The sequence below is a fragment of the Aythya marila genome (assembly GCF_965140915.1).
Source record: "Aythya marila genome assembly, chromosome: 16".
In the NCBI taxonomy this organism is placed as follows: Eukaryota; Metazoa; Chordata; class Aves; order Anseriformes; family Anatidae; genus Aythya; species Aythya marila.
Genome location: NC_139057.1, coordinates 12562437 through 12590028, shown reverse-complemented (window position 1 = coordinate 12590028; position 27592 = coordinate 12562437). Strand labels below are relative to the sequence as shown.

Genomic DNA, 27592 nt, shown 5'->3' with positions numbered 1-27592 from the left:
TGGAAGGGAAAGGAAAAAATAGGAAGAAAGAGGGAAAATAGGGAGAAAAATCGGAAAAAAGGCGGAAAAAGCCCGCACCCCCCGGCGGAGGGAGGCTTTTAACCCGGCGGGGAGGGGCCGGGGGGGGGGCTCCGGGTGCCTGCCCGCTGCCCCCAGCGCTCGGGGCCGGCTCTGCGGCGGCTCGGGGGGAGCCCCCCCCGCCCGTCCCCGACCCCCCCGCCCCCTGCCCGCCTCCCGGCCGCTCCCCGCCTCCCTCCCGCCGCCACTCCGGCGGCTCCTCCGAGCAGCGCCGCGGCTCCGGCTGCCGGGGCCGCCGGTGCGGGGGATGCGGGGCGGGCGGCGGCGGCTCGGCGGCCCCGGGGGGGGCAGGTGAAGCCCGCGGAAGGATGCCCGGCGTCGCCGCCATCCTCCTCCTGCTGCAGCTCCTGCCCAAGGCGGAGGGACAGGGCTTCGCAGGTGAGGCGCCCGGGGTCCTCTTCTTCCCCCCCCCCCCCCCCCCCCCCACTCCCATTTCCCTAATTCCCGCAGGGGGAGCTCGCCCTGAGCCCCCCCGTAGCCCGCTGGGAGCTCGGGCTGGCCCTGGGCAGCCTCGGGGCGAGCCCCCCAGCTCCGTGCTGGGAGCTGCGCGGGGTCGCGGCGGTGTCCGGGGGGGCGGCAGCTCGGGAAGTTGTGGCTGTGTGTCCGGGTGGCCGTCTGGCTGTCTGGGGGCAGCATCACCCCCGCGCCCGGTCCCCCCAGCGCTTCCAGTCCGTTTTTACGGGAGCCTGGCGAAGGGGTGCAGCCTCGGGAGCAGCCGCTGCCTTCCTCCTCCTCTTCCTCTCCTCCTCGTCGGGTCTCGGGCTTCGCCTCTCCCCCGGTTCCCCGACGGCTCCTGCCCTGCCTCCCGCAGCCCCGGCAACTTTCTGCGGGAGCCGCTCGGGCTGGACCCGGCCCAGCTCCGGGCTGGAGGAGCGGGGCCCCCCCGGGTCCTGCGGGCACACCTCGCGGTGCTGGGAGGCGCCAGGGGCGAGGTTTGTTCCCCCCCGTGCCATTTCGTGGGGAAAAGCAGCGATCCGCCTGGTTTGGGGCTTCCCTCGGTTCTTGTAATACGGATTTCTCTCCCTGGTTTTTCGTTCTGTTCGAAACTAGTTGTCGGAGGTGCAGGACGCGACTTGCTGTATTTAGCTTTCTAAGTTTTGGTCAAAACCTTTTCTGCCTGTATATGTGATGGAAATCAGCCCTGCCCGTGCCACGTTGCTTGGTAGCGAGCAGTCTCCGTGCTCGAGGCTCCTTTCCCTGCCTGCAGCACGCCGGAGCCCGCTTCGTCTCAAGCAGCGATGGATCGTGGTTAGGACTCAGGGAGCCCCGAGGACTTCGTCTCGCTGCTTTGGAACAGAGCTGGAGTGCAGGGCAGCAGGTGTTGAGCACACACCAGCTCTGTGCATGCCTTCAAATATCTCCAGTGCGGTCTGGCCGAAAAAGTTTGGTGTTGGGGGGCCAGCAGGCACAGGAGCCCCCAGCTGAGCGGAGGGGCTGCTGGCATCAGTCAGCACGGGTTGGGAAACCACAGCCCTGCGTGTGCTGCTGGGCAGCTGCACGGGTCCCCTGATTTATTAGGGAGGCTGGGGAGTCTAACCTAGTTAAATAGCTTCTTCACTGAGTAAGCAATACGTGGAGCTATTCTTTTTCTTCTTCCAACTGCATTTTTGTCTTCCCGACACTTGCCATATCAGTTCAGATTAGATCCTTGGCTTTTGATAAATCACTTAGCCAGATGCTTGGGAAAAAGGCTGATCTGTGAAAATGGTAAACTTTTTAAGGGGCAGAAATGATTTGAGGGAAACTAATACAATATGAGCTAAACACGTGTGAAATTAAACACCTGGCAAGTCCCTGTTTTCAGAAGGCTGTTAAATGTTCTCCATCGCCAGTTCCGCAGCAATAGTGACCGTGAGATTTCCTAATCGTGAACATCACCTTCTGCCTCCTATTTCAGTGCATGTTTTTTACCATTCAGAACAAGGGCAGCTTATTTCAATCTTTCGGAGCTGCTCATGTGAATGAAACTAAATGAAACTTCTCTTCGGCTGTGAGTCTGTCCTGAAGTGTAGCAGCCCCTATTCTGTCCATAGAGTCGAGAGTTTGCGGTTTTAAAAGAAAAAAAAAAGCTGCTCAGATGCACTTTGTCTCCGAAATTTCGGCGAAGTTTGTCGGGTCCCCAGCAGGGAAGCCACGGGCGCGTCCCCGCATCGTCCATCGGGTGGTGCTGTCTCCATAAGATTAGGGTGCAGATGCTTCCACTCTCCTGATTGTTTTTTCTCCCAAAGCCTAATCCGTTTGTTCGGCAGCCTTTTGTCGAACATCCCAAAAAAGCATTGTGCAAGAAGTTGGCTGTTCTCTAAATTTATTTTCTTACCTGGCAGCTGGGTTAACAAGTAGCAAAGCCACGAGTCGAGGCAAACCCGTATTAAATTCCTGCCTGACTCGCACAGTTTCTTATTCGTCTTACCCACGACAGATGAAACCAGAAATATTCCAAACCTACAGCAGCCTGCGGATGGCTTCTTGCTTGGAGTATCTAGTTTCATACCGAGGGAACTGCTTCACATTTATTTCCTTATGTAATGTCGCTTTTGCTCTATTTATAACTTTTCCCCAGCAATTGCTCTCAGTCGCACGCGGGCTCTGTATGTATTTATGAGAGGCATGCTTTTAATTCTGAACTTTTTGTTAGCTTTAGGGTCAGGTGCTGATTTAATTCCTCAGCTGCTCCTTAGAATAAGTAGAAGTAGCACCAGGTCATTCTAGTAACTGCTGATTCCTTAAGATCACAGAAATAAAGGCACTTGGCTCAGGGGGAAACGCTGTTTGCTGCCAGCACGTGTGTGGCATTTCTCTCACGGAGTATGTGGAATATTCTTGCAGTTGCTGGGCACTTCGCTCTAGTCTCCTGCGTGTTTTCCATGCCAGAGAGTGGAGAAACAGACTCAAGTCATTCCCAGCTGCAAGAGACGTTGGGGGGAAGTAGGACGGTGGGTTTACACTGGGACTGTTCACCTGAGCACCAGACGGCTTGGACGCTTGGTTTTCTTCTGATGTCAGCGTTGATTTCATTTTTCTTTCCTTTTTCCTACTGCTTGTTTCACTGTGGGAGAGCTCGGGGATGCCCGGGCATGCAGCTGGCTGCCCGCGGGCTGCTGCACCTCGCCAGGCTGGGGCAGTTAGTGCGGTACGCGCGGGTTGGCAGGGGAAGAGGGGAGATGATTTTTTTTTTTTTTTTTTGAGGAAAATTAATTCATTTCCTACGAGTTCATTTGGTCGTGGATTTTTTGCTGTTGGTAAATTGGCAGTGAAAAATGGATCTTTGAGTAAGCTCCTGTGTGTGGCAATTGTTAACAATGCAGCCATTTAACTCAATAATCACTTCTTGCTCCCTCTGGGGAACTGTTAGCACTACGATTCAACTTTATTTTTCATTCCTGGCTGCCTTGATTTGTTTTCTAACAATTATTATTAAGAAGGTGATGTTGTGAAACGGCCTGTTTCTGCAGCGGCTGCGAAAGGTCACGGAGCGCAAAGGCATTTGTGAGGCTGTTTCCTTAAAAACAGATTCCCCGATTCCCTTACAAACAGAGCTCTTCTTCATCACCCACCCTTCTGAAAGCCCCTCAGCTCTGCTTTCCTTGTTTAATTGTACTTTTTCAGAGTCTCTAATTCTCTCTGTGCAGGCCCACGTGCTCCAGCTTTCAGCAATATTAAGGGAACGACTCGGGATACTTTCTCTAGAACATAATAGTATTTTTTTAGAAGGCACCACCATCTGTTACCATGGAAACCTGTATAGTGGTAAAGATGTAGGTCTGAGGCTTCGTGAACCTCAAAAAAAAATAGGAACAAGGGTTGTTTCTTACGGGAACAACTACTCTTGTATATAAAATCCAGTTAAGTGGAGAAAAAAATACCGATCCTTTCAGCATTGCACTGACAGTCCTTGTGAACAGCGTTCAGCGTAGGATTCCTGTGCCGCTGAGTCTGTCTGTGTTGGTTTTCTTCAAGCTTGTTATTTATCATAATAGTTGTTGTGCGGCTGGTAACTTCCATTATAATTTTATAAATGAGGTACAGTGATACGTATTGGCAGGCATTGTTCCGTGCCTCAATGGGAAGTGCTGAGCGTAAAATGGAGAGGTGTGCAACGTTAGCACCCGAGTTCAAATATTTTGGCAATGAGCAAGTCTGAGGCTGACTTAACAGAAACCTCCTAAAAAAGAGCAGAGATGTCTGAAATGCAGCTACCAAAATGTGGTGGGGGTGTGTGTGGGTTTGCTTGCTGCTGTGAGCAAGAGGAATACCAGTACTCCCCTGCTTCGCTGTAGAAATCCTGAAGCTTAGCTGGCATTCATAAAAACTCCCGGTATTTGGGTGAAGAGCAGCACTCCGTGTGTATATCTGTGTATAAAGCATAGCTCCTTTAAAGAGATTTCTTAATTTATTACGGAAACTGCTTCAGTATGTTTCCCCCGTGTCTTGTAATGCACAGCTGCAATGTGCTGAAGCTTAAAAACGTGCTTGTAGGTGTGTTGATGGACGAGGCTGTCCTCACGGAGGATTTACAGAGCAGCAGCACCCAGAGGCTGCCTGCTGTTACCGACCCGCTGGGGCTGTAGCCCAGGCTCCTCGGGGTACCGGAGCACTCCGCTTCCACCAAGAGCAGCTCCTGGATTGATGCTTCCTGCTTCTGCGGTGCTGTTTCTGGGAAGACAACGGTATACTTGGCTTTTATGGCATTTCTGAACATTTTATGGAGCAGTATTATTTGCCTCATTTAAGCCACGGTATTTGGACAGGAGTCACTTGTCTCTGGTGGCACTGACGTTTCCCAGGTCTCTTATTCTTCTGCTGCTGGTGCACTCCCTGTTCGCTGTCTAGCGCTGCTTGGATATCACTTCATTTAGATGATACTTGCTTTTTTTAAAACCTTATGTTATGACCTGTGCCCCCCTTGGCCCTGTGTTGCCTCTTATTCCTGGATGTCACTTGCTCAGTGGTGGCATCAGTACAGGCATCGTACCGCCTGGCCCTGGCCCTCTGCACGCCGCTAACAACACAGCGAGCGATTGCCTCTGGTGTTCGTTACTGCATGCAAGCCCTAAAGATCATACATCTTCATGGTAGGAGGGATGATTACTATGTCTTAATCAGGCTATACATCACTTAATCAGGCCCACTTGTTTTTTAATATCTGGTAAATACCTCCTATCCATCACCGTGGGCCGGAGATGCCGGATACTGTGCAGGCTGGCTGGCAGGGCATGGCGTGCTTCGGGAGAGGCAGCGCGGTCAGCCAGTTACAGGAAAGAAGGACCTCTGGAGACGATGACTGTAAGTGTTGCTTAGAGCCATGGTTAATTAAAGATGACACAATTCCAGGGAGCGTAAGCTACCTGTGAACAAGCCCCAGTCAAAGGGGCAACAAGAAAACCCAGGAAGAGCATGCGTAGTGCCTGGCCTCCTCTGGCTTTCTTGTTTGCTGTTAACCAGCCCTTGTCAGTTGCTTCAAGGGCAGCCGCTGGATTTCCTCCTTTCTCCAGACAGACCTCAGGGACTCTGGGTGTGGGAATTCAGGTGGGCTCAGGAAACTGTGCCGTGGCTGGGAGTGCGCAGCTCCTGCCTGAGCTGCTTGTGAGCTCTGGGCGGGTGGGATCTGGCTCTTGTTTCCTGAATCTTGAGTTGATCTCTCAGAAAGGCTGTGGGATTTTGACAGCTGATGATGTTGTGTGGGCACCAAGCAGTGCTGCAGCCTCAGCAGCCTCCAGTTACATGAACGTCTTTATTCAGCTGTGCCGCCTATGGTGTGCTGGAAGCACTCGGTGTCCTGTATCGCAGCTCGTGGTTAGCTGAAACGTCTCCACATCCTACGTAACAAAATCAGTGGAGGTTACCGTGGGCTTTTTTCATGTATGGCCTCCCCATTATCTTGGTTTTGATCCCAAGGGATGACTTTGGATTGCAGGGAAGCAGCCCTGGGCTGTGAGTTGGTGACTGTGCCCGTACAGCTCTGTGCTAGGCAAGCGACGGCTGAGTTCTGCTCATCTCATCCTCTGTGGCACTGTGCAGAGCAGCACTGCCACTTAAACCAGCCTTCATCTCTTATGTGGGCATCACCCCTCCTCAAATGGGAGGAAAACGCTATTACCAGCTTGAGCAGGAGCAGGCCTTTGCGCTGTACTGGGTCTGTTCTTCTTGAGACGTGTTTTTGGTGACTTGCTGAATCCAGCCCTGCTCCTGGAGGGACCCGTGGCTGTGCACCTTCATGCCCTGAGTATCAACTCAAAGCTCAGCTCCCCAGGGACGGAGGCAGCAGCTTTGCAAATGGAAAGAAAGGCCTGAATAGGCAAGTACAGGCAATGATGACGACTGATGGGACAAGTGTCTGGTGAAAGAGCACGGGGCTGTCACTACCCAGTAGAAGAATGGCTGAAAGTTGTGGGGAAGAAAGGGATCAATGGATTGTGCCTGCTGTAGCTGGGGCTTTCTAGGAACATTTACTGGAATTGCAGCAGTACTTGCGGGGTAAGCAGAGGAGTGCTTCTGTCAGCAAGATGGGAAGGTGCTGTGGAAGGTGCTGTACTTGATGGTCCACCTCTCCAGAACAGGGATTTTCTGTTAGCGTGTCCCCGCTTTGGTGCCAGCAGCCTATATCTCATTCAGTATTTCTAGGCGTAAATTAAATGCCCGAATAGACGCAGTTGGTGATGAAACTGAAGTGTTACCACCACAGTCAGGTGTTTCTTGTGAAAACATGCCATGTCTTGGTATTTTTTTCAAATTTGTGGATGGAAGTTATATCTTCAAAAATGAAGTTTTTGTTCCAGAGAACTAAGCAGCACCTGTGTAAACCTGGCTGAGCTTATTCCCGGTGCTGTCTGTGCGACTTGCTCAGTTTCCAGGAGGTGTGTGTGCCTGCCTTTCCGGCTGGCAGGAAAACCTGCGTGCTTTGGATGCTGAGAAGCCTGGTGGCACCTTGATAGGTGGCTGTCAGCTTGTACCCCCAGTGAGCATCTTTAACAGACAGTCCTTTTTTCCTTCTCTTCATTGTTTTAAACCTAATTTGGTTGCTTTATTGTGTAACAACTCAGAAATAGCTGAAGAGCCACCTGTGTTAAATGCTTCAGAGGCACAAATGCTTCATTTTTGTACCCTGAAGAAGGCTTTCATCTCTAAGTCATAAAAGAACAGAAGAAACGGGAGCAGCAAGGATGGCAGCTGAGATGTTGACATGTTTCGGGCAGGGGGATGCTCTGAGGAGGTGATGGAAGTGGTGTGTGGTGGGGAAGAGGAAGGGACAAAGCATGGAAAGAAATGGGAAGGGTAAGGGGAGCCTGATGGGATGGGAATGGAGGAGCAGGCAGGAGCTCAGAAGTTGGCTGCTGTTCCTGATGCTTGTAGGTCCACACCATGTCTGTCATGGAAAGGAGAAGATGGGTGATGGCAGTAAGTTTGTCAGCTAAAATACCTCTAGAGAGCTTGTTGCTGTGAATATTGGCCCTTAGGCCAAAACGTGGGCTGCAGTGCCTGCCTTTTGTTGTCCTTCCTCGGCTGCGCTGTGGTGTTTTATCAAACTGGTTGAGCTTCTCTTCACAAACCAAAAATATTTGCTGATGCAAATATCTTTAATTTACTAACAACCAATTTCACGTTTGCTTAGGAAAGTGTGAATTTCACTGTTACATGTGCCACTCACTGACATTTTAAGAGCCTGAAACACGTCAGGAACAAGCTTGCCCTGGTGTTACTCTTCTTCCACTGATACTTCAGAGATCTTCCTGTGAATGCTCTTGTGTCTGTAGTAGGGTATTACTGAAATACGCTGCATATTTCAGTAATGAGAAAAGATAAGCACGTAAAAGGCAAAGGCTGGCATTTGTTTTCTAAAACATTTACCTGCTGCTGCCTGTACCCCAGCAGCTGTCTGGGTAGCTCGGTGCCCAGCAGTGATGAGCAGCAGTCAAACTGAGGTGAGCTTCTGGGAGGCATCGCTCCCATCAGCAGGGTGAAGGCAGCTGCTTGTTTCTTGCTGCCATTTCCTTCTGAAAAGCCACCACCAACCAAACCAACCAAACCCTGACTGTTTTTGAAAATTGATTTGAAGGAAAAAAGCTGCTCTGAAATGAGCAGTTCTGCTGTTCTGGAGGTTCAAACATTCCAGCACGAGCATGTGTGGGGGACAGTCTGTATCATCTAGTGCAAAATAACAGCCTTCCTAAGTCCTGTAGGAAGCCTCATGTATACTTTTTAAAGGATTTTTTTCAGTGAAAATAATGGTCGCAGCGATGTTGCAGCTTCCCGATTAAATTGCCTTTCATATAAATAGGGTCTCCTAGAGAAACAGTATATATAGATTTATATGATTTTAAAACGGGAGATGGTTTATATACTACCAGATATCAGCACGTGGTAGCAATAATCAGAGGAACGGAAAGCTTGGAAATAAACAAATGCTGTCTCTGTTGGCACAGGGATAACCCTGGAGACTGCCAAGGCAAAAATAAGAAAGTATAATTAATTGTCCTTAGATGAACTTGCAGAGCAAAAGTAACCCTTTTAAAGTAGTTTCTACTTCTCATCATTTTAATAATAAAAACTTCTGGCACATGGGCAAGCTTTGCTCTCTAATGTGCTTATTTACATTTCTTTGTGTGTTTAGTGTAAAGAATGAACACACTGAGTATAGCTGCATCGGACATCCGTGTTAATCTTGCACTTTGATGCTCATCTAGCAATAAAACTAAGTTTTTTTTCTGAAAATGTTTGAAAAGTAATGCTTTGGAGCCGAGTCTTGGTGGTAGCTGAAGGCCACTCAGCAGCTAGCCACATTAAATCCCTCCCTGTTTTCTTGTTTAAGAGACTTTTTCTTCATTCCAGTGGTTCCTATGCCTGTATGTATGTAAGTGCTCTAGCTCCTGTAGTAAGAAAATAAATCCTTTTCCTTCACCCCCTAAGAAGATCCTCCTGATCTTTTATTGATAACCATGTTAAATAAACACAGTGACAGGGCTCAGTTTCCCTGTGTCCCTTCATATCTTCCCCGTGGCTACTGGCTTCAGGGTGCCTTGCAGGTGTCTGGGACCTGAAGCATGTGAAATGGAGTAGATGTGCTGCCAAGAGGTGATGCAAGGTCGGAGCCCATCCTGCTGGCCTGGTGTGATTCTGGTTAACATTTAACATCTCTGGAGAGAGCCGATGAGCACTTGGGCAATTTGGTGTGTAGCAGCATACATGTACATGGTAGGCGTAGGATAGGGGGTGGTGGGAAGATTTCCTGTCAGGATCAGACTTTGAATATAATCTTCATTAAAGGTCAGGAAAAACTCAGAAGTGGTTCCTTTGTAAGCTTTTCTTAGTCATGGTAAACTTAAAAACTGCAAGGAGTGGAGGATTAATATCAGGTTGAAGTTAACCGCAGGCAGAAATTTAGCCCCAACCTTGGGAAGTTGCGATTTTGCAAAATCGCAGTATAGATCTGGCATAAATGTATACAAAGCTATTTTGAGTTGGATGGGAAAAATCTGGGAGTGCTGCTGAGGATTTGAGAGGACTGATGGGTGATGGTATATTTGTGGGTGAGCAAGACTTGTTTTAGAAGGGAGTTTGCTTTTTGAACTGCATGCGCAGCAAGTGAAATATTCTGCCTTCACTAAATGCTTGGGATTTTTCCTTTCCTGCCTGGAATATTCCCTGGTGTTAATCTTATTCCTGAGAGTGACAAAGTATTGAGAGGACCTAGAAGCGACCAGCAGTTTCTTCCCTTTTGAGCAAACTTGTACAATGTCTAAATATATTTAGCTTCTGGACCTGCAACTGAGAACTGAGCTGTGAAAGGGAGAGCACCTCAGAGGGAAGGAGGAGGAATTATTTAATGTGCACCAAGGGTAATAGAATAAGATTGAAACAAGAGCATAATTTACTTGGAGCATTAGGAAAATCTTTTCACAGATCCATGCGGCTGTAGAATTGTATCCCAAAGGAGATGGTGGAAACCCTGTTGCCTGAGTCATTTTAATTGAGACAGGACAAAATAATTGACTGTCTTCTGTGGAGAAAAAGTAACGCACTCCTTGAGAAAAAAAAATTGATTAATCCACTGCAGGCTTTTTTCTCCAGATGTCTAACTTATAAAGTTATTGAAGAGGGAAAGGTGGAGGAGCTGTCCTAAGGAAAAGGAGCATGTCATATTAAGCATGTCAGAAGTGTAAGTGATGTTAACACCAATGCTTCTCAACTGTTTCCAATTCATCTGATTAAATACCTGCTGAGGTCAATAAGTTTCTGACAGCACTGGACTTTGGGTAAGGATCACAACTTCTGGGAACTCAGTTCCCAAATGATTCTGGGTGAGTTGTTCAAAGCCCAGTTTTTGTAGGTGGCTGCTGGCTGTCATCCCAATGGGGGCTGATTTTTGACACAGGCTTTAATATCTGAAGGGTTTAAGAAGACATAAGATAGTTGCAGCTGAAATCAGCAGTGTTGTTTCCTGTATGTGGGAATGATGCAGGTTGAGGATGCTGAAAAGCCCTGGGGGCTTCAAATGAGGAATATGGAATTAGTGGGAATCTTCCCTTAAAATCTTCCCTTAATCCCCAAATCATTAAAGCAGGGAGCCAGTAGGAGATCGTGCTATAGGGCTGAGTGGTGAGTATTTGTGAGGGAATAGGAATTCTGTAACTGTAGAGAAATTCAAGAGGAAATTGATAGTTATCTCTGTAGAGATCAGTTTGCATAGTATGCAGTAAATAATGCATGGGGCCACGCAGCTAACAATAAGAATAAAACAAAATATTGAATAGTTACTCATTCAGTAAGTACCATCCATCTTCTGCACAGAACATCAAAAGGTCCCATGGCAGAAAAGAGTATGTGACCAGGTAATTTTTTTCTTTAATGTCAGAACTACAAAAGGGTTGATGCAGGGTTTTGTGGATGACCTTTCTGCTAGAGCAATTAATACCCTTCAGAAAGCTTAATTAAAAAAAATAAATATATATATATAATAAAAATAAAAAATCCTGTTTTCATTAATACTGTTTAGTCTTGCTTTGAGATGGAGAAACCCCTCACTAGCCAGAGGTGGACAGTAATTTGGGGGCTTCTCTTCTGGGACTGCATCAGTGAGGCTTTTTTCTGCTGCTTTGCAATTGTGAGCTGGTCTGCACAACACCCTGCTCCCCTTTTCCTGTACAGTATCACCCCAGAACCTATAAGGTAGACATAGGAGCAGAAGTTTGGATACTTGCCCAGTGAGCTGTGCAAACAACTGCTTTGTAGGGTGCTGGAGGAGGGCTGTGCAGGGTGGTATCGAGGTTTAGGCTTGACCTGCAAGCAGCCAGCTGGACTGGAATGAATTGCGGTTTGATGCCACAGGACTGTTTGTCTCTAATTGTATTTATTACATGATGCTTTGTGGTGCAATCATTTTTTACTTGTTTAATCATAAACAGCCTGTTATATGCAATTAAGGTAATCCTGTGCTTTGTTCGCTTGGGTGGGGAAAATAGTGCTGTTGCAATTAAAGTGAATTGATTATTTGAATCCCATTAAAGAAAAAAGGAGGTGAGAAATACTGCTGTTTATCAGTCAACTTCAGGGAATTCGTGTCTTCAGAAAACTAGCTTCAATTCCGCTCCTTTTTATTGTTCTCTATTTACTGTACAGTTGAACCTATAGACTTTGACAAACTTTTTCTGTCTTTATACGCCCTCAGGCTTTCAATTCATTACCCTTATTCTGCTCTCTTCTTCACAAGCCATATCTAGTGGCCATTTGTTCCTTCTGTGTCCAGCGTGCTTCTTGTAATGCCCCTGGGTGCTGCTAAGTTATGTTCTAGAAACTTATTGTGCTGTGGCAGCAGGTGTGTGCCTGTGTGCTCACAACATGTGCCTAATAAATATGCAGACTAGCGCCTATTCTGAGGCCATAAAGGTGAATGGATTTATTAGAAATCCTCTTTAAATTCTCCTCTTCCCTGCAACAGCTCTCTGCTAAGAAGAGTAAGAAGGTAAGAAAAATTCACTGATTCAAACAGTTGTAAAAGAGCTTTATCTAGGACAGGATTTTTCTTAAAGAATCCAGTCTTAAAACTTCAGTGTCATACACTTGATAGGTGGAAGCCTCTGCTGTGGTGGCCCCGTGCCACGCTGCTGGTTCAGGAAGGGAAGGCCTAGCACAGTGGGTCTTCTGGTGGTGGAGGGCTGCGCTGTCTGCTCACAGGTTTGGTTTTTCAAGGCTTCAGCTTACATTGTGCATCCCGGCCAGCCCTGAGTGCCCCTGCCTGCTAGGACATCTGCAGGGAGAGCGTGGCAAAGACCTGGAGGAGTTGGGGCTGATCACTGCCGGGCTGGGAGAAGCTGGTGGGATTAATGCACTTCTGCTGCTGTGGGTTTAGTTTAGTTTAGTTTAATTGGATTTAGTTTCAATTATTTAATTTGCAAAGGAAGGGAAGGCAGTTGCTTTGTAATTGACACCTGCTCTTTTTTTTATGGGATCTCAGGGCAGGACGGGCCTGGAAAGTTGAACTGCAGTTTACTGATAGTATGTGCCCATAGGGCACAGCAATGCAATAGCACGAGGTGATGAGGGCAGGAATTATACATTGTACTGTTAGGTTTGTACAACTTGGCATTGACTCTGCTCCCTTCTTTCAATTTCAATGTATTTAAAAAAGAAGTAAATACAGATGAATTATTTGTTGTATTGTGTACTGTTCCCCAGGATACCTCTCTTCAGATAATTTTTATTCCAGAGAGATTGAGGAAGAGAAAATGTTTACACCCTCACTTTATGGTGAGGCAAATCGAGTGCAAGAACACAGTGTAATATATGTGTAATTACAGAGGGAAAGGATTTAAAATGTATTTTAAGATGAACATGAATCAAGGCCTTCCCTTCCACCAGCCTCTTGTAATACCTTGCTGTTAATTAACCTTTTGGAATTAAGTGTATTGCAGCCCTCTGTGCCCCTGGTTTTCTGGGAGAACCAAAGAGCTCTGACTCAGTGCATGTATTTTGTAATCTCACAGGTGAAAATGAAACCTTGTCCTTAAAGCTAACTAGAGGTTTTCTTGCTGGCAAAGAAGCCTTTTAAATGTTGAACCAAAATCATGCTGTTGAGAAGCGTGCTCCCTTCACAGTGCTCATATGCTCACAGGGATTTCCACATTGTGTGATGCCAGGGGAGGCTGGGACTAGGTGAATATTTTGTAAGGCTTTGATCAGGGATTTGGCATCTGGAAGCCCAGGTCTTCTGTTCCCAGCTCTGTCCCCATTTTGTTTTGTATCCCTGGGTGACTTAATATTTCCGTGTCTCAGATCTAGTGTAAATGGCACATTTCTTTTCCATCTCATGGGGGCCTGGGGGAGCTTAATTAGCATCTTTGAAATGCTTCAAGGTCTCTTAATGAAAAGCAGTGAGTGCAGCGTGTTCTCAGGCTGGCTCTTTGTCTCTCCCAGTGTTGGTGAATGCTCCGCTCCCTAGGAGGCTTGCTGAGATCTTGCCTGATGCCCATGAACAGGTGTTGAATGAAATCAGAGTCACCACTCTTACCTGGCAGGAACTTTATCTGAGCACAGTGAGTGGTGTGTAGCACCTCCCAGTGGAGAGAAGCCCTCCAGAATATGGTGTGCCTGATGAAACTGCTGGTGGTCCCCAAAAAAGCACCTGTTGGAAATGGTAGGCTGAGGCCCATATTCTCCAGAATGTATGTGACAGCTTGGTATCTTAAGCTCCTCTGTCCCGTTTGCCTTTTGTAGCCAAAGCATAGAAGTCAAGGTTTGGATGCAACTCTGCTTTCATTGCAGAGCCCTGTGTGCAAGGCAGGTGAGATAAATCATGGTTTAACTGGAGCTGTGTGCAGGAGGAGGCTGTAATAATCTTCGGGGAATTCCTTTGGGTTAGGAACTGTATGCAGCCTTTTTAACAGTAGAAATGAAAGAGATTCACTAGAGGATGTGGATGCCTTTCAGAGGATGTGGATGCCTTTCTCCTCCTGAAAAGACGGTTGTGCTCCCTCAGGCAAAAGCAAAGTCTTGGAAGCGAGCCTCTGACCTGAGTGCGTGACCACGTGTCTGCTCGTGCTCCTTTCCTCTGTGCAGCTGCTCAGACTGACCTTATGAGCAGCTTCAGGGAGGCGTTTTGGACTGGCACCTCAATGAGCAACGGAGCACGAAGTTACCTTGCAGAATCAAGATCAGTGTCTGGGGATGGCTCCTCCGTAACTGGGTTCTGGAACTTGCCTTTTTGGAGGGTGCTCAGTGGCAGGTAAGGGAAGCATTGAGGCAGGGCAGACAAATTTTCACATAGTTAACAAGTATTCTTTTAAGAAAGATGTTTCAGAGAAAAGGTTAATGCAGTTAATGCATTTCTTTTGGGCATTGGGGGAACTTACAATGGACCAAGGTCATTGTTTGTTATTTTGTCGTAAAATAAGTTTGAGTGGTGTAGCACAGTGTTATTCGAGTACATTGTTTTCCTTCCTGAGTAAAAGTAGCATCTAATAGGGCTTCTGGACCTCAGTTTTCCCAACAAATTACCAAGTAGCTCCTCTTAGCTTTATCACATGCTCACTATACATTTAAAAATGGTCTAAAATATTACTTCTATTGATCTACAGTTAAGATACATGTAGAGAGCTGTCCAAGTGTTCTGTTAAATGGCATTGACTTCAGAGTTGAATTGCAGTTGGGCTGAGGTGAGATGGGACCTCTGGAGATGGCCTTGTCCACTTCCTCTGCTCAAAATAGGGTCATCACCCATGAACCTCTATGGACAAGGGCAACTTCTTTCACTGTTTGACTGTCTCCACGTGTGTTAGTGTGGGAAGTCTGGTTCACTCATCTTTAGTCCTTCACATTGGGGATTTATAAGGATTGATATGATCCTTCTTGAGCCTTCTTACCTCCAGGCTAAGCTATCCCAGTTCTCTCTGCCTCTCCTTGTATGGCAGGTGCTCCAATCCTTTAATCATATTCATGGCTCTCTGCTGGTCTTGCTCCAGTATATTCCATGTCTGTACTTAGTGCATGAGCACATACATGCTGTGGTTCAATGTGTATGCTACTGGAGTCCTAATGTATTACTTAGCTGACTTACATATTTTGTTTTAAACATATGAAGGATTTTATTTGGAGATGATTGATACATAGGGCAGGATTTCCCAGGTGGTTCTTGTCTGATTATATTTCAATTTGTGTGTGCTTCATCAAATATTTGGCTTTGAGTAAGTTGGTATTTTATGTTAGCTCATCCTGATTTACTGTCTCAGTCCTGTCCACTAGGTATGGAAAGGTAATAATCAGTCTGTCAGCTGCTATTATATTTTCATTTGAGGAAAAACATATTACTTGTATATTCATTCAACGAGAAAGGGAGAGATTTGTCGGTGAAATACTGACACTTCTAACTTGTAGAATGGTTTCTTTTAGAAGCTACAACTTTTCTAAGATGTCTTGAATGACTTGGTTCTTTTGGAGACCTGTGAAGGTTCCTAGTACTTGAACCTCCTTAAAATCTGGAGGCATCCCTGCTGTCTAGGTGGATTGGCTTTGTAGAAATAAACTTGGGGTGTGCTTTGAATTCTGTAAGTCAGAAAAAAATCAATTCTCTTTTATGGTCAGTTAAATGACTTAGGGCTGTTTGTGGTTTAACTTCACTAAATTCTTTTATTGAGAGTGCTGCTACAAAGTGATGGCTGCTTATTTGATACCTCCAAGATTGTAGGAGAATTTTTCTGCCAGTACTATACTTAAGTTTATTTTTATATTTTTTCACATGTAAAAAAATTGTTACAGCCCTTGTAGGAAAAAATGGTGGGCTCTTTCATTGCTGGGTTTAGATGGCTACGGAACTTTGTGGAAGTAGATTCCTTGTTTGTAATGCAGATACGGGTTGTTTGCCCAAGTCCGTTGTGCCTTCAGCTGTCCTGTGGCTGATTGCTTCTGTGTTCACGTGCAGCTCTATCGGGACTTCCAGCTCCTGCTATGGGACTGCCAGTACTGCTGTTCTGTCTACTTGGGCCAATCTTATTATATGTAATGTTTTGTAAAATGACGATTTTGACTGCTTGCTTTCAGTAGCATGTACACACCAAGTAGTCCGGGAAACGCGCTGAATAGTATTTAAATTCATGCATTAAGCAGAGTGAGGCAAAGCTCCCCTGGGAAGGCCAGGCCTCTGCCTGCTGTGAGCTCCCACTGCTTTAGTGAGGGAAGGTGTAGGGGATTATGACCTCCATGTTACATGCACAAGCCTACAAAAGTCTGAATAGTTGAGTAATCTTCTTCCAGTCTGAATGATCTCCTGGTTTATGATCATTTTTGTCTGGCCCAGCCAATAGCAGAGGTTGTACAGGCTTTTCTCTGGCTTATAGAGAGGCTTTGGTCAGTACTGACTGAAGTGCTTGCAACGTAATGGCCATCACTGGGCCACAGAGTCTGCCCAGACGATGGATGGATATCCTGTCTTCTACTCAAAACTGGAGAGCTCTACATCATTATTGGCCATACTGGGGAACTTGCCTCTCTGGGCAGAGGGAGGAACAAGTCCTCTGTCATGGCTAGCATAAGAGTCTATTAAAGCGTTCCTGTTTGTTCTTTCCCTGTGGCCCATGTCCTGGGGAGCAGGTAGCCTATTAATGAAGGGCTGTCGCGCAGGGTAGCTGACCTCGTGCCTTAAACTGCGCTTTTATAGTACTGACCTCCTGCAGGCTCACCCAGGTAAGCCTGGTAAGGCTGCGGGATGGGTGTTGAGTGTGGCCAGGGGGCTGATGAGGGCAAAATGCTGAGCTTGGCGGCCTGGCCTAGCTGCAGGCCTTCGGGTTCGACTTGCAGGTGGAGTGAACTCTTTAGTTTGAGCTATAGCCCCAGCAAGTTGCCTTCTATGTAAGAAAACTTGCAAATGTCTGTGCAATGTGGTCACAAATTAGCAATGATATTGGCTGTTAATCTCCTTTAGGAGTGGTAAAAGGGAGGGACAGCTGCAAAGGAAAACCAATTGTGAATTGTAGGGAGACTTGAGAAGCTCAGGAGAAGGAGAGGGAAGGAGTCATGAGGAGGAAAATGGGCCCTGCTGAGCTGAGGTGCTATTCAAGTTTTTTTTTTTTTTTTTTTTTTTCTATTTAAAAGAAGTCCCATGCCTCTTTCTCAGAGTATCCCAGGCTGTACTCTGATTTGTATGGCTCACTATAGGACCTGTTGCAGCTGTGTTGGTGGAGAAAGATGAGGGCTTAGGCCATCCCTAGTCTGTTTGGTGAGTTGCTGTTCCACAGATGGTTTAGAGACCTCTCTGCAAAGATTTGTGCTGCAAGAAGCGATTTTTACAGACTTGAAAGAAAGCTCCTTTCCTCAGTGGAGGATAGGAAGGAAAAAGGTAGTGCTGAGTAAGTCTGTCTTCTGAATGCATGATAAAAAGCTGTACTGTTTTTGTACCTGTTTTGAGTACTTCTTGGGTGGGAGGTAGATGTCAATCATGCTGATAAATGGCCTGAGATTGATTTCCGCTGTAAAGCTGCTTCAGGGTTCCTTAGATCTGATGGTTGGTAAAGGGAAGGAGACAGAAGGAAAACAATGTTGTAAAAGTGAGGAGTAAGGTAAAAATGAGAGGAAAATGCAAAGTTTTGGGTCAGATAGGTGAGAACAGGTAACTTACATTTTGGCTTTTTCTGTGATTCTGGTATGCTGAGTTATTTCAAACAAGCCCAGTTCCCTCAGCCTGTACGCTTAGGGCAAGTGCTCCAGCCCCTGACCATCCCTGAACATCCTCCTCTGGGCTCATGCTCCCCAGTTATCAGCTCACTCCTGTACCTGCAGCAGCAGTCTCCAGCCTTGTGTAGATGGATGCCCAACAGGAGGGCAGATCTGGCAGAGATGCTCCTACCCACCCTGTCAGGTAGGTGCAGTCCTGCTCATGGTGCCCTGTCCTCGGAGGGGCTCGGGGCCATAAAAATCCTGTCTGGGACAGCAGCTGTGCAGCCACCTGTTAAATGCAACCTCAACCACTGGACGTTGAAATCATGTTGTAGCAGTGGTCTTGAAAACTAAATGCTGAAAAGGACCTGTGATATCAGGTAATTAAAGAGCTATAATTTGTCTTGTAAGTTGGTGTTTCAGAGTTATAGTTGTAAAACTCCTTAAGAGGCTTTCTTCTGTCTTTTTAATTGGGAATCCAGAGATGCATTACCTTGTTTAATGTCCCTGTTTTAACTTCCTACCACTGAAACTAACTAAATCTATTTAAAAAACCACCACAACTGTTAAAAGAAGTGCATCCTTTTGTTTCTTGTCTTCTCTGAAGAATCTTAACAGCTGCCCAGGGACTCTTGGACAGAACCATATTCTCTAAGATGTGTAACAATGGTGAAAATATGGTTGATAAACTAGAGATCTTTTGTGTGTTGGGGGGAAGACTAAGAAAGTCGTATTTTTTTCCAATATATTCTTGGAGTATTATTTAATTTTGTATACTTGGAAGTTGATACAAGGTTGAAATTGATCTCACTTTACTGACGAGAAAAATCTTAATCAATAGCAAATAAATACTTGTTGGGAGTTTTCTTTAGAGAACATGAAAACTTTTTGCTTCAGTGCAGAGCAAAATGTTATTTTCTGCTGAGCAATTAAAATCTATTGATTTTTAACTTGCAGGTATTAAAGCAGAGGAGTTCATGTCAGCTTCTAAACTGTTAGCTTATATAGCATTGTTCTGCATGTAAATAAAATCTTGCCTATATAGCTGACTTCTGTTTCTCAGCACCTTTGTCTCTTTCTTAGTGTTTGTGCTTAATTGTAGATATGCACAGGCTGAATTTGGTAGTAAGTGCTTTTGTGCTGGCTTTGGGGGAAAAAAAAAAATAACTTTTTTTTTTTAAAAAAAAAAAAAAACAACCTGTAAATTCCATCCTAAATCAGAGACTGCATCAAATAATGCTCTTGTGTTTCTCTTGGAGTTGAGGGGTATTATGTGCACTAAAATGCTCCACACAAATTAGTGATCCCTGCTGGGAATAACCCTGCTCTCACGAAGCCATGGGGCCTCCTGCGAATTTTTTCTTTCTGCCTCAGAATGCTCTTATGCTCTCTTCTATCTTGACTTTTTAACACTCCAGGATTTTCTGTCTTCATTATATTTAACTATAAAGGTTAAAGAGAGTGGTGTGTTTACATTTGTGCGCTTAGTCCAATGCAGAAGAGGGGAAGGTCTTGAGAGAGTTCTTCTAATGAAGCTGGAAGCTGGATTAGCGACCCCGTAAGCAAATGCTGTGATTTTGTTATGAATTCCTTTGCCATTAATTATTAAAGGTAAATTATAGTTCTATAAAATGTCTGAAAAGATTGCAATTTAAATATGTGGGCCAAAGTGTCTTTTTGTGCTTGGCAATTTCCAGGAAGGGGAGAAAGGTTGCTTAAGAGGAGGCTTGGGGTAGAGTTGGTAGATTAATTTTTAGATTGAAAAAAAAAAAAAAAAAAAACTATTTCTGATCAATTTTGTTTTGCTGCTTGGAGATAAACAGCTGAATTCTGTATATTTTATACCTTTTCAGTCGCATAGAGGAGATACAAAGGTGTTCTCTGGGTTTATTTAAAGGCTTGCATATTAACAACTGAGCAGCTGCCTTTGAGGGTTTGCTTCATAAGCCCTTCAGAATATGTGGAAAATCTCCTGTGGCTTAAATGGTTGTGGGTCAGCTCCAACCTGACTTCCAGCTTTGTTGAAACAGATGAGTCCTGGCGATCTTTAAGCCATCTTTCTTCATGTGATCTTCTCTTGTGAGCCTGATATCTCTGTTTGCAGACCTTAGACAGGATTATTACCAGCAGTTCTGCTGATAGACCGAGCGCTTTCAGGAGGTGAAGGCGCTTAGCTCAAGCCCTAGTGAGGACAGAGGTCCTACACCGCTTTGATTGCGAGTCCTCACATCCTGTCAATATTTGGTTCTTACACTCTTCATCTGTTGGAATATTGCCTTTCTCAGAAAAAGCAAACATTTGCTCTTCCTGCGTTTCAATATTGGGCTGTGAGAGAAAGGTTGTGATTACTGCTTCGTACCAAGTGCCTGAAATGTGTCTAACTGTGCTTTTGAATTCACTGCATTGCAATACCACTTTTTAAATGCCAACTTGTTTTTCTGCTTGGATTGCTCAAAATGTGTATGTGTAAGTGCTCTGTAACATATGCAGATGGAGGCCCTGACTGTGTGTGTTTTTGGGAGTTGCTTGGCCTGGTATTAAAAGGATGAATCATATGTAAAGAAAGCTATGCGTGTGTTTTCACTTTTCCTAATGTAAATCTTCATCTGGAATGTACTGCATCATATTTGGGATGATGTCCAGATATAAAAAATGGTCAATAACTACTGCCAGCTCCTGTGGCAAGGAACCAATTACCCCATTCTGTTTTCATCCCTCTGTGCACATGTCAATAAATAATCACTCAGCCATAATCCTAACCAACTCTGATTAAATGCACGTGTCCCAAAAGCTTCTAAACTGTAAATGATGGCAAACATCGAAATGCCTTTACTCACTTGTTTCTTTCGATCTGTTAAAATACCTATTGAGGCCTTAAGGTGTTTGACTACCCTTAAAATATGCTATAGAAAATCAGTTACCCACTGCAGGGACCGGTCCAAATTGACACAGATACCCATGTATGAGCTGTGTAATAGCTCTGGGGAGGCATCTCCGTCCTGAATAATGGGGTCCTGTGCTGCAAGTAGGCAGATTTCTGTCTCTTTTGGAGCTCTGAACTTTGAAAGTTGTACAAAGTGACTTTGTAGTTGTTCTTGCTTGTGTGAAGACTTATAATAAGCTGTTCTGCATGCAAATTATGCATTTTGAGGACTAAGATTAAAAGAATTACCTTAGTCAGTAGATATGGTTAGCAGTAGATGGATATGTTGATAGAGATGAGTGATTTTTCACGATTGTGAGGTCTCTTCAGTGGTAGTCAGGAAGGCAACAAGCTCTCAGCACTGCATGTGGTTTCCCCTGCCTGCAGTCATCCTGGGCTCAGACACGAGAGCTTCAGTCCCCTGCTCCACACCAGAGCTGCAGCGGGCAGCATCACACTGCTGCTTGGGCCCTGGAAGAAGAGCAGCTGGGACAGCTCCAAAAAGTGAAGGTGGCATTTGTTTCTCCGTGTCTACCCTGTACTGCAAGAAAAAAAAAAAAAAAAAAGTTGTAGGGAAAACTGATGATGATTTTTTTTATCTGGGGAGCTTTTGTGTAGTTGGTGTGTTCACATCTGCTGTAAAACCTAGGACATCAAGCACTGTGAAGCATCTGTAATTTTGATGCAGTGACATAAAGTATCATGATGCATCTTTAATTTTGATGTATTTTCCTTTGAACTTTCAAGAGCAGACTCCCTTTTTCTTGTAAGGGTTAACGTGGGGATGTTGAGTGGTGCAGAAGCTGCTGCTGGAGGAAGACTGAGGCTTTGTAGGCAGAGCATGAAGCTTGCCAGGAGCACGATTTAATGTTAAATGTAAATGTAGGACTGCAGATGGTATCCTGAGGTTTTAACCATGTGAATTCAAGCTGCTGCCGAGATGGCTTTGAATTGTCTTTCAGCATGGAGAAGCTGAAGCTGCACAGATTGGACCTTGGGCTTTCCTTTGTTTGGAGAACAGATTGTTCATTTCACAAGTGACAGCGTTTTGTGCTGGAAAGGAGTTCTCAGTTCCAGCTGCAAGGTGTCTGGGCTGCAACAGACTTTGTTTTACTGCTTTGTTTACCTGATACAGCCATGTTGTATTTCGTGCATCAGTAATTATTTAATTTGTAACGATCCCGTGCTTTTGTGAACTTTGTGCCTGGTTTTCAATCAAAATTTCCTTTAAAAATTACACTGCTTCTGTGGACCTTCCCAGAAAACTTCAGGCTTAAGCAGTAGTAGTCTCTGCCTGTTTGCATTTGGTTCTTTCAGTTGGATTTGTCGTTTCTGACAGTCCTTGCTCCAAACTTTCTGTGCAGCGTTTGCAGCCGGCTCACCCTTTTCCAAAACCCTCCCCAAATCTCCTGGCACATCTGTTTCAGTAAATGAATTAGTTTTAGTGCTATCAATTTTTGTAAGCCTTACCTTGAGGTGACTGAAGATGTTGACTGTAAAGTTATGGCATTAAAATTTGACCATGTCTCGGAGTAAATTTTTCTCTGCGGCACCAAAACCTTACCTGCTAACATTTATTTTGGTGCTGTTTTCTGGTGTTTATATAAATAAGGTATATTAACATAAAACAATTACTTGATATACTACACAGTACAGCGTAATGTAATATGTAGCTACTGTGGCTTAAAAAGAGGAAAAATGCATGTATAAAGTTTATATTGTAGGCTTAGCTTAAAATCGAGATCACAGCCTAAACCTGACTGTATTGGAGCAAATGATATCTAAATAACAGCACAATGTAGACCTATCTTGTCTTTTTTGATCAGCCTGCGTAGTTTCAGTGGGAGTGAACTTGGGTATAGCAGGAAGTGTTCAACTTTATTTCATACAAAGCAAGAAATATTTGTTTACCGAATGGTCCCTTCTGAAGATCGGTCTGCATACAGCCCTTCCTCTGAGGCTCTGCTTTTCAGACCGCCTTACTACTTATTCTCTCAATGTGTCCAATTTCATCTGGAAATCGCGTCTCTGGTGGCTTAGGTATAATCTGCCTATTTCCAGTTGATCTGCAGACTGGTCAGCTCAATGACTGAGCTGCAAGACCCTTTGATCATGCATGTCGTGTAAGAAGTGTATTACCTGGAGTTTCTTGGATGCATTAAATGGGTGGTAAAGGTGCTGTGCAAGTAGCATTCCTGTGCACAGGCAATCCAGGGCACTTGTGAGGCTTCTGGAAAACACACCTGCACAGCCCTGGTCGGGAGGTGCTCGCCCACTCTCCTGTGAAGCTACAGCACAGCAGCTTCTGCATCTATGAAATCCACACAACCACGCTGAGTTCTGGAAGGCACTGAGTATTTCCAGCACCTTTGTGCTGCTAGGGCACAGACAAATACAAACAAAGTAAAAGGAATGTATTTAAACTACGCTCTTTTAAAGAGAGAAGCATTTTCTGTGCCTGAGATCTGAAAATTGGTGTACAGATTTGGCTGCATGGTGGGGCAGGGTTCTTTTATCCTCTCACAGAGGGGCTGTGTAAGAGCGCAGATGCCCTGTGATGAGCACTCATACCCGGAACCCATTTAGTACCTGTGGGGGAAATGATGCAGTAGTGTAAGAACTTCTAGAAGAGAATTCTGGATAACTTCGGAATAACTTACAGAAGCTGAGAGAATTGCTTTCAATCCCTTGAAATTGGCTGAGCAGTTCAGCAGGGGCAGCCTTAAAATTCAGGTTGCCTTGGGTTAAACAAGATGTGTCAGTGGCTCTGCGAGCGCTTCCTGTGCTTTGTGAAAATGCAAACCGTTTGTCTTCCAGTATGGCCTTTCAGATCCTGAAATTTGCCACCTGGTTATTTAATTCTTTCTGGGGCTGCCCTGTCTGGGGTAGAGCCCCTTGTGTGCTCCGTGAGACTGGGGAGGGTTATCCCTAGGAAATGGGCAGAGGCCCTGTTAAGGAGAACGATGTCGATGTGTACAGGGGTTGCGCACAAAGTGTTCGGGAAGTTTGGCTTTTAGTACTTTGGGGCAAGTTACTAGCAGTTGTCTCTATACTGACCGTGGAAACACGCATAATGTGAACACGGTCTGTGCCAAGGGGAACTTGACTGTACTGTCGATGACATGATCACCAGAAAAAGAAATATGAGCAGGTCGATAATTTCAGGTGGTTCTCCTGATACAGGCAAAGGCACAGCATTGATTTGTAAAATAGGAGTATGGATGCAGCAGTTAAAATACGCTCTGTGTACACACATTAGATAATAAAATAAAGTGAAATGCCCTCAGCCTCTATCAAAGGCAAACAGTAAATCATCGAGCAGCAGCACGCAAGCCCTCTGACACAGGAGGCTGTGAAGCATGCAGACGAACGCTGGAGCCCTACAGGATGAATCGTGTAAGGGAGAAAATAAAACCCAGAGATGTTCGCCATCAGTCAGGAAGATGAAGGGTCCTTGCTCCGCACGGTGCTGTTGTCCTGCACGCTGCCACGTGAGGACTGTGGAAGTGCAGGGGGACCTAGTGCAGCACAAAGCATCTGGCTTGTTTTGCCTTCGTGAATGTCTCAAAAGCTTTAGCAAGCAAACTCAGCTGCTTTGGGAGCTACTAAAATATGTAAAACATAGAAAATTCAGCGTGCTTGCCTGACACTTGCGTTGTACCACGCCTCTTGCCAAGACAGAGCTACAGAACTGAATTTAACCGAGATTCACTGATGTGCCAGCAAGCTTCATTTGTTGGACTTGTTCTGTTCGCAGCCTAGCTGGCATGCCCTTTGGTAGCCTCAGCTCCCTGCCCAGGTACCAGCAGCACGGGGATGGTGGTTACATATGATCCTGCTCCCAGGAAGTCAAGTGGGGAAATCCCGAATCACAGAAATAGGTAAAGGTCTGAAGGGCCTGCCTGTAGTCAGCAGCAGCAATGCCCTGTGTTGGGATGATCCAGATGCTGATACCGAGCAGATGTCAGCAGTGTTGTAGAACTGTAAAATCCAGTAAAGCCCTGCCTTCTGTGGCTCTTCAGTGCCCCTTCCTGGCATCTCGTCCCACTGACTTGCAGCACTCATCATCATTCTGGTTTTATTGTGCCACTGGATGTACACCTACTGGTTTGAGTTTTACTAAGCTAACCCAGATGGTCTTGTGTGTGGTTTGGGTTGATGTCTGTGAAGTTTGGTTACAGGCTTACTGCCTGTATTTCCTGCTGTGGCTGTGTGGTTGAAGCTGGGTGTCTGGGGCCCAGGTGATGTGGTGCACCGCAGAATTGCTCGGAACTGAATATCAATCTGCAGCTTTTCCAATAGCTTTCACTGCAGGTAGGCAAACAATTATTAATAATTGTACGTGTAGCTATGATGGATATTTATTTTTTTTTGAGGTGGTGTTTTGTCTCTGAGTGCCTTTTTTTGAGCTGACTAAAATCTTCATCGTGGAGAAGTGTATGACGTTAGTGAGAATCAAAAGGCACAGCTGGATCTGAAGATAGCTTTGCAGCAGTGGACAGTGACAGCTTTTGAAATGCCAGGTTTGGGGATTTGCGTGAGGCTCTGAGAAAAGCTGCAAGGGGAGTTGAGGTGGTGGCTGTGGGTGTGTGTACTGTGTGCAGATGTGTTCTGGTGGTGTATTAAAGGGAAAAAAAACCTACAGAGAGAGTCCCACGGGCACAGAATCTTTCCTGACCAGCCCATGCTTAGCCTTAACGACCTGGCAAGGTGAGCACTATTTTCATTATTGTAATTTATGCCCCAGTGGGCAGCTGTGTAGATTTGTGTGTGCAGACTGGGGGATTTTGTTGCATTCAGCAGGGGTGGTCACTGGCCTGTTGCTGCCCCTCCGCAAAGCAAGCACCCGCCTGAAGGCTGCGGGGGGCTTCTGCACAGAAATCTGCACAGAGACTGGACTCGGAGCCCTCTGTGCTAAAGGTGAAGTGATTGGGTGAGCTAAAAACAAACTCATCCTCCCCAAACTGCTTCTGAATAAGCAATTTTAATTGCACAACTTTGCTTTGCATCTAAATGATACCTTGTCAAAGATAATGTTGTACAGAGATGTTGAAGTATAATAAAAATGTTATTGAATTAAAATGCAAGCAAGATCCAGCCCAAGCCATTCTATAAATATCTTATTATGAAAGGCTCAGAGATGTTTCTCTTAGCAAATTTAAAATAATCATTAGAATCCTTCAGCAGATTGCTGTTAATTGGATTGAGAATTAAACAGCTTTGTATGAGTGCAAAGTTAATTAATAGCTCATTACCTTTTTAATAAGGCAAATTCATTTGGAAATAAAAGAGATGCCATGGAGTTTACTGCAGATTTTATATGAGATTGGGAATATTTCTATTATTTTTGTGGGAGAAAAGACTCATAACCAAGTCCTAAAGGCTGGCTGGTGCTGGGGGTGATGGAGGGGAACGGAGCTGCTCTCCCTGCCCCAAGGGCCCTGAGCCCCCTCTGTGTGCCCTGTGCTGCTGGGGAGCCCCCTGAGCCCCCTGTGTGTGCCCCCCCCTGCTGCTGGAGAGCTCGGTGCTCAAGGAAGGGCAGGCACTGCAGAGCAGCGATGGGAATCACAAAACCACCTGAGGTGGAAGAGACCCACAAGGACTGTCGAGTCCAGCCCCTGGCTCTGCACGGGACCACTCCAAAATCAGACCGCGTGTCTGAGAGGGGAGTCCAAACACCCCTTAGTTCTGTGACCACTGCCCTGGGGACCCTGTCCCAGTGCCCGACCACCTCTGGTTGCAGAACCTGACCCTGCCCTGTCCCAGCTCCATGCCGTTCCCTCGGGTCTTGTCACTGTCCCCAGGAGCAGAGCTCAGCGCCTGCCCCTCTGCTCCCCATGAGGAGGCTGCAGGCTGCCACGAGGCCGCTCCTCAAGCTGTGATGCCCAAGTGCTGTGTTGTAGGAAAGACACCTGGGGGAAAGCAGGCATACTTTTTCAAAAGCACCTCCTATGGGTCAAAATGTTGATGTTTCCTTTCCCTGGCAAGTATTCACTTTTCCTGCTCTTTTTGCCCAGGATTAGCTTGTTTTTTCCATTGCTTCCTTGTATTTCTCCTCTATCCCATGCCTGTTTCCATGTGCATACACTTGTATGGCTTTTCCTAGCCCATTAACCTGCATATCTCTGTGCCTGGGACTTGCCAGTTCAGCTCCGTATCAGCAGACACTGAGGGAAGAGGAGCTGCCCTTCAATTGCTGCGTTCGTCTCTGGTTGCTTTTACTTACGCTGTTGTAGACTGCACCAAGAAAACGTTTAGGCTGGCTGACGGGGTGAGATGTGGAACCACGCCATGCACACACCTTGTGAAAACGGGGAGAATTTTTGCCAACTCTTACCCTTATTGGTATTTAATGTTTTTCTTATGGAAGAGATCGCATTAATCTGCTAAGGCCTGTTATTTCAGTCAGCGTGGGTTTATGGATGAGTTATGTTGGTACTTTAACTCTTCATTAATTGAGCTCTCTATCAGCTGTTCAATTATTTTTACCTGGGATTGATGCCAGCTGACAACTCCATGGCTGCTCAGGTCGTTTAATTTGCCCTTTAAAAGCATATTAACAAAAAAAAGTCCTCTGTGTGTATTTTCTTTAAGTTAAGACGTGATTTCTGCTTTTTATTCTGTACATAAAGCTAATTTGTGTAATTCTTTCCCTGCTTCTCTCCTGCGTGCATACACGGGGCGTTTCTGGGTTCTAAAGCCACACGCCGCCTCTGCTCCCCTACCTGCAGGGGCAGGGATCTGCCTGTGCAGTGAAAGCATTAAAAGCCTCACTTTTCTGTATGCCTCGGATCCAGAAATGCCTTTTCTTTCATGTTCCTCTCTATTTTCTTCCTTGACTGCAGTGACAGAAGTTGTTTCCAGTCATGTTGAAACATGATTAACTCCTTGCACCATTCACTGAACCTTCTTGGACTTTAAAATGATTTTTTTTCCTTCTTTACCTCCTAGGTA

The 27592-nt window shown here is 45.7% G+C and overlaps 1 protein-coding gene across 1 annotated transcript in view; it reads left to right on the top strand.

Moving 5' to 3' along the window:
• Nucleotides 1-386: 386 nt before the first annotated feature.
• PTPRT (protein tyrosine phosphatase receptor type T) overlaps nucleotides 387-27592 on the top strand; it is a gene marked incomplete at its 5' end in the record, with an annotated part of 444059 nt that continues 416853 nt past the window's right edge. The window contains one exon of the mRNA XM_082773668.1: nucleotides 387-456. Coding sequence (XP_082629794.1) covers nucleotides 387-456 — 70 coding nt within the window. The remainder of the gene's footprint in view (nucleotides 457-27592) is intronic.